This window comes from Thecamonas trahens (assembly GCF_000142905.1).
Source record: "Thecamonas trahens ATCC 50062 unplaced genomic scaffold supercont1.8, whole genome shotgun sequence".
NCBI lineage: Eukaryota > Apusomonadida > Apusomonadidae > Thecamonas > Thecamonas trahens.
Genome location: NW_013657672.1, coordinates 35,151 through 41,692, shown reverse-complemented (window position 1 = coordinate 41,692; position 6,542 = coordinate 35,151). Strand labels below are relative to the sequence as shown.

At 59.7% G+C, this 6,542-nt stretch overlaps 4 protein-coding genes across 4 annotated transcripts; 2 read left to right on the top strand and 2 right to left on the bottom strand.

Moving 5' to 3' along the window:
• The first annotated feature begins 160 nt into the window (after positions 1 to 160).
• On the top strand, positions 161 to 1,563 carry AMSG_01988 (uncharacterized protein). The gene is made up of 2 exons (XM_013905567.1): positions 161 to 365; positions 1,020 to 1,563. The coding sequence occupies exons 1-2, from the start codon at positions 187 to 189 to the stop codon at positions 1,447 to 1,449; spliced, it is 609 nt and encodes a 202-aa protein (XP_013761021.1). The 5' UTR covers positions 161 to 186; the 3' UTR covers positions 1,450 to 1,563.
• AMSG_01987 (vesicle transporter) lies at positions 1,348 to 2,528 on the bottom strand. Its single transcript, XM_013905566.1, has 2 exons — positions 2,392 to 2,528; positions 1,348 to 2,173 (listed from the first exon to the last, which is right to left on the bottom strand). Exons 1-2 carry the CDS (start codon positions 2,464 to 2,466, stop codon positions 1,511 to 1,513), a joined length of 738 nt encoding a protein of 245 aa, XP_013761020.1. The 5' UTR covers positions 2,467 to 2,528; the 3' UTR covers positions 1,348 to 1,510.
• Positions 2,529 to 2,998: 470 nt separating this feature from the next.
• Positions 2,999 to 3,714, top strand: AMSG_01986 (uncharacterized protein). The gene is made up of 2 exons (XM_013905565.1): positions 2,999 to 3,107; positions 3,257 to 3,714. Exons 1-2 carry the CDS (start codon positions 3,085 to 3,087, stop codon positions 3,528 to 3,530), a joined length of 297 nt encoding a protein of 98 aa, XP_013761019.1. The 5' UTR covers positions 2,999 to 3,084; the 3' UTR covers positions 3,531 to 3,714.
• Positions 3,556 to 5,475, bottom strand: AMSG_01985 (uncharacterized protein; the record flags this gene model as incomplete). Its single annotated transcript, XM_013905564.1, has 1 exon — positions 3,556 to 5,475. One exon carries the CDS (start codon positions 5,473 to 5,475, stop codon positions 3,556 to 3,558), a length of 1,920 nt encoding a protein of 639 aa, XP_013761018.1.
• Positions 5,476 to 6,542: the final 1,067 nt, after the last annotated feature.

Genomic DNA, 6,542 nt, shown 5'->3' with positions numbered 1-6,542 from the left:
AGGGGGGTGGGGAGGAGGCACGGCGGCGGGCAGATCGACGGCGGCGGGCAGATCGACGGCGACACAAGCGAAGCGACAGCGACAGCGACAGCGACAGCGACAGCGACAGCGACAGCGACAGCAGCAGCAGCAGCAGCAGACCAACCAATTGGCGACCACCTCACGCCACGCTAGAACATAGCAGTGATGAACCTCAACCCGAAGCTCCTTGCCCTTACGGGCTGCCTCGCCGGAGCTATTCTGCTCTCCATCATCGCCATGGCCACCCTTGGCTGGGCCGAGTACAAGGACTCGGACGTCCACTTTGAGTATGGCCTCTCCAAGTATTGCCAGGATACCGCCAAGATTGGCGGCAGCAAGAGCTGGTACGTACTCCCCCCCCCCCCTCCCCCCCCCTCCCCCCCCCCCTCTCTCCCCCCCTCCTTCTCGCCCTCCCTCCCGCCCTTTCTCCGCTCCACTTCCCACCAGTCTATCCCGCTGGTCCTTCCTTTCCGTGCCTTCTGGCCGGACTCCTGTCACGCAAAGGTCATTTGGTGGATTTTTTTTAGAGCCGAACCTCTCGTGGTCGCCATGCACTTCAACCAGCTCTACGAACGTCATGCAAAGTGATGAGCTTGTCAGATTGAGTATGGTAGTAGAAGGGATGTGGAAGTGTGTGGAGGCTGAAGGTGATGCTGGTGGTGCTCGTGGTGTGGACATGGGAGGGGCTGGCGGCCTGCGTGATTGTCGGTCATGTGCTAGTTTGGCGAAAGCGTTCGACCGCATGCCGCGTGATGGAGGCAGAGGCAGCACAGGCATGATTCGAGGTGGTGATGCAGCTTTGTGCATCAAGGCGCGTCTCGATTGCTACCTGGCCTGTGTGGCACCAACAGGTGGCATGGTGTGGAGGCGGTCGTGGTCACGCAGTGGATGGAGGCATGGGTGAGGCAGGCACGCATGTGCGGCATGGCATCCAAAGGCGGGGAACGATGGAGCGGGTTCGCTGACTCATGGATGGGGCGATGGGCGTGGATGTGCAGCGACAAGTACGAGAAGAAGACGTACCTGCAGAACGGCAAGGAGGTGACGAACCCGTTCAAGACGGGCGGATCTGCGACGCTGGCGTTCATGATCATGGCACTGCTGGGCGGTGTGGCAGCTGCTGCGCTTGCGGGGCTGATGATTGTGGACATTGCCATTCCCGGACTGACGCCGGCGCTGCGTGCGCTGGCGTTGCTGGCGGGCTCGGGCTTTGCGGCGGCGACAGGGACCATGGCGTGGATTCTGTACGCCGGCATCGTGTACGGAAGCGAGTCGTACAAGCAGAAGATCAATCTTGGGTCGAAGGAAGTGTCGCTCCATGCCTCGTATTCGTACTTTTTCTGCTTCATTGCGGGCATGCTGTACATTGCGTCGACCGGGCTGGCGTTCCTTGTCAAGCAGAGCGCCGATGCGTACCGCGAGATCTAAGTGGCAAGAGCAGCAGCAAGAAGCCTAGTCTGCAGCCAAAGCTAGCCGCTGGCGGCGGGTGCTAAAACCAATACATGCGAATGTAGATGAAGAAGAAAACAAGGACGGCGACGGCGGCAAAGGGGCCGTAGGTCCGCCACTTGGCCAGCCAGTTGAGGTACTTGGTCTGCTTGGCAAACTTGGACGAAGAGTGGCGGAGGCGCTGCGACTTTTCAAAGACCGAGTCGAGGCCCTCGCCGCGGAGCAGGACGTCCTCGATGTTCTGTGACATGAGGTGCGAGACTTCGGAGAGTTCCGAGTTGATGGCCTCCATCTCTGAGATCCGCTGCTGATTCTGCGGGTTGCCATCGGCCGCGTCGCGGTTGTAGCGTGTCTGCGCCTTGGCGAGCGTCGGCTCAAAGTCGATGCAAGCAAACGGGCGCATGGCGTCGGCTACGGCAGTGGCAGGATAACGGCCAGCAAAGTCATCAGCAGCAGTGTGGAGAAAGTGAAGGGCGAGCTCAGACTTGAAGCCCTTGTCTGCGCAAGTGAGATACACCACGTCATCCCGGCGAAGGTAGTGGAAGCAGAAGCCCTTTCTCGTATCCACACTCCCATGCTGATCAGAAGTCTTGCTCGTGGCACCTCCCGAGTAGCTCCCAACGCCTCCCGAGTTTGATCCGCCCAGCTTTGCCATCACTGCCTTTGCATCCGTCTTGCACTGCGCGAGCGTCTTTTGCACCGTCTGTTCCCTCGCGGGGAGGAAGGGGAGAGAGGCAAACCATGTGAGTGACCCTGTACCACACCACTGTACTAGATTCATGTGTCATGTGTGTGTGTATGTATGTATGTATGTATGTGTATGTATGTATGTATGTATGTGTATGTATGTATGATGTATGTATGTATGTATGTGTGTGTGTGTGTGTGCGTGCCCCCCCTGCCTCGGTCCTTGTCACGTACTCGGTCACCCTCGTCAATGGTCTCACACAGAGGGTTGCCATCAGACACGCGGTGGATGAGTGTGAACCGAAGCATGCCTATGTATGCGTGTATGTATGTGGGTAGAGGTGGATGGGTGGGTGTGGGTGGAGGGGGTGGAGGGGGGGGGGGTGAGACAGACGACGCTGGCAGAGTCGAGTGGTGCCAGTAGCTCTGTGTGTGTTGAGGTGGTGACCGTGTCGGCCGGGCTGGCCTGTCAACGTCTGCCACGCTCTTGACCATTGTCTGTCGCCATCGGCTTTGATCTAGGTGATATGATAGGCTGGATCGAGTCGGAAGAGTATGATTGGCACGGGATCGGATCGGGATCGGTGGCTGTGAAAGAGTGTGGGTGGGTACAAGACTAGATCAAAGTCTCCAATGCTCGGTGTTGGGGAGAGAAGCACGACGGATGCGCAAGATTGGATCTCTGCTTCGATGGTGACGATCCCGTGATGCACTGGCAGTGTGGAACATGGCGCCTAGGAGTTGTAGAAGACAGCTTCGCATCAAGTCGCAGGTGTGCCCGGATGAGGTCAGGAGTGGGCGTGGCGGCGTACCGGGCGCTGCCCACCAACCACTGCTCACGTCGTAGGCTCGAGCACTCGACTTGGACGCTCGTGTTCTGGCTCGTCACTTTATTCTCAGGGCTACCCATCCGCATAGGCACACATCATGGACGTGACTGTACACTTGTCGTACGTGGGGTGTGTGGATGGATGGTAGCGGGCGGGAGAGTGGAAGAGCAAGAGGGCGAGCGAGGGCGAGCGAAGGAGAGGGACGGTCGCAAACTCATCGTTGTCGACGACAATGGATCCGGCTGGCGATGTGGGGCTGGGCGCTGCAGCGGCGGGCTTGATGTGCTGTTTGGTGGCGCGAGCGAGGTGAGCGTGCACATGGCCAAGACAGACAACGTGCGGCTGATCGAGGTGCTGAACGAGCTGATGGGCGAGACGCTCGTGGCCAAGGATCGTGGAGACATGCTTATGCTTGATGGTGAGGTCCGTCCGGGCATTCTCGTTCTCATCAACGACGCCGATTGGGCACTGCTGGGCGAGAACGAGGCTGTTGTGACTCCGGGCGACGAGATCACGCTCATCTCGACACTGCACGGCGGGTGAGAAAAGGGAGCTGGGTTTAGTCGGCTCACTCGAGGTAGGCCACAGGGATGATGCCACGCTCGCCGGTGGCGACCGAGCAGGCGGCGGCCCAGCCGTCATCAAACTCCTCGATGATCTGGACCTCTGCACCGGCCGCAAGGGCGAGCTCGTCGTCGGCGCCGGCGGTAAACTCAAACTTCATCCGGCGAGTCTGGGACGGCTTGGGCGGGAGCGGCTTGGGAGCCGGCTTGGGCGCCAGCGGATCAGCTCCGGACTTGGGCAGCGGCTTGGGCTTTGCGGCCATCGGCCGCGCAGCAGGCGTGGGCGGCAGCGAGGCGCTGTGCGTGTAGGGCTCGGCCGACGCAAGCTCGAAAGACATGCCGTCGTCGGCCTTGTACTCGGCAGATGACGAGCCTTGCCGCCGGGAGCGGACGACTAGGACTACAACGACGGCAACAAGGCAGAGGATGACAACTCCGATGCTGGCGCCGACAACGGCGACGGTCGAGCCTGTGCCCGAATCCGAGTTGGGCGCAGTAGCCTGGTCGACAGCGCCAGCGGTGGCGCCGCCCTGCGGTGGCGGCGGCGGTGACGACGGCGGCGAGGGTGACGATGGCGGCGAGGGTGATGATGGCGGCGAGGGCGACGACGGCGGCGAGGGCGATGACGACGGCGAGGGCGAGGGCGGCGGCGGTGATGGCGGTGGCGAGGGCGGCACGACAACGTTGCGGGGGTCGGTGGTATCACATGGGCCGCGCGAGTAGTCGAGCGCGCCAATGTCGCGGGGAGCTGTCCATGTGCGGCCGCAGTAGTCGGTGGTCACCTCGGCCACGACCTCGCCGGCGTCGATAAAGCTAGAGCGGAGCGATGTGTCGGTCGAGAGAGTAAAATCGTAGTTGTCCGGGTCTGTAAAGGCGGTCTGCGCGTTGGCGGGCGTGGTGATCCAGTTGGCCGAGGTTGTTGAGGTGCCGCCGTTGCGGTTGCGGATGGAGCCGCCGGCGACGATGTTGTTGCGGATGTCGGCGGTCGAGGTGGCGAAGCGGACGTCGATGCCGTTGGTGGCAAACAAGAGATTGTTGTAGATCTTGGTGTCGCGAGCCTCATTGAGGTAGATGCCAACGTCGTTGCAGTTGGCGACGATGTTGTTGCGCATGATGCCATCGCGCGACTCGGGGTTACACGTAAGATCCATGCAGATCGAGTCGGGCGAGGTCCCGCCGCCGCCAAACGACATGCCGATGCGGACGCCGCCGGTGTGGAATCGAGAGCAGATGATGAGGTTGTCCTCGTACACACCAAACTGAGCATTCGACTTGATGAACGTCTGGTACGATACGGTGTTGCCTTGGAGCTTCTGGCCGTCGTAGATGAGATTGCCACGGACCACGTGGCGGTAGCCACCATCAATGTTGAACTTGGTCACCGGGTTCGAAGTGGCGCGCCCCGCCGTGTCATAGATCTCGTTGTTGAGGAAGAGGGCGTCGTCCGGGAACGTGTTGGTGTTGGGCCCGGCGCCGTTGAGCTTGACCTGCGCGTTAAAGTCGACGACCTTGGAGTCGCGGAGGACAAAAAAGTCGGCGTCTTTGACCACGTGGAAGGCATGCTCGCAGTACCGATGGTTGGCCGAGGTGCAGAGGCCCTGGATGTCCAGATCGCGAAAGTGCCAGTGCTTGCCCTCGACCACAAAGCCCTCGATGTAGTTCGACGTGTGGCTCCACGTCAGCTTGGAGCCCGACAGGCCCTGGACCGTGATCGGGTTTGCGGCCGTGCCATCTGCATCGCAAGTGATCCGCGTCATGCCCGAGTACGCAAATGTCGTCCCGCCCTGCAGCTGAATGACGTCACCCGCAGCAGCGTTGTTGATGGCGTTGGTCAGCTCGGCCGTTGTCGTCACTGTCACTGTTGCCGCGCCTACCGTGTCAACCCACAGCGCCTGCACCATCATGCAGGCCAGCACCAGCACCATAAGGGTACTCGTTCTCGCGTGCCTGTCCAGTTCAGGTGCCCATGCCCATGCCCATGTCCATGCCCGTCCCTCGGTCGCTGTTGTAAGTGCTCTCCAAGCCTCACACCCACACGGCCTCGCAGACGGCCCCACACGCCACCACCACCACCACCACCACCACCACCGCCACACAAAGCCCATCCCTACCCACCGCCTACATATGGTCCATTCAGATGTCTTCTCGAGAGAAGGGAATACCCCTACCGTGTCTACCACAGTGCTGTGAGAACCAGCCTTCCTGCGAAAAAAGACTGCTCAGGTTGTCGATTCCGTCGGCTGTGAATAGCACGTGTTCACAGCTGTTCACAGCCCACCGAATCGACTCGTACCAGTCGCTGCAACATGTGAGCTGCTTTTGGTTGTCGGCCCGAGTGGTCGCTTCGATGGCTCAACGGTTCGACGGACCGCACATCTGACTCACTACATCGTGCCCATTAGCACGGTGGTTTGCTTGTACACGGGCGCCGGTCGTCACCGTCGTCGCGCCATCAAAAGAGTAGGTCGGTTCCGACTGTGTCCACGCCATCAGAGCTCTTAACAAAGTAGCACGCCACCCACTTCGCTTCGCTCCGCCGGCCGTGGGTGTTAACGACTCGTAGCAGTCACGTCTACGTCGCTGTTGACAGTCTCGTTTCGCGTTGGTGGCTGTGACTTTTCGACGGTGGATACGATCTTCGCCGAGAAAAACTAGATTCAAAATAGTTTCCATCCCCTCTCTCGAAAACCCACACAACTTCCAATGGCTTCGATCGTCTTCCATTGGCAACCACCCCGTCCTGTCCCTTCCACTGCTCACCTCTGTCACTACCGCTTCCACTAACATCGCAACCGCAACTCTCCTCTCTCTCCCGCACACACAACACTCGACCATGTCTGCCAACGACACACACGAGATTCCCGCCCCGAGGTCGCGGTAGGATCCTTATTTTGGGCGCGCGTCCTATGTTTTTTTTTTTTTTTTTTTTTTTTTTTTTTTTTTTTGTTTTTTTTTATTTGTTTTTTTTTTTTTTTTTTTTTTCTCCTATGTG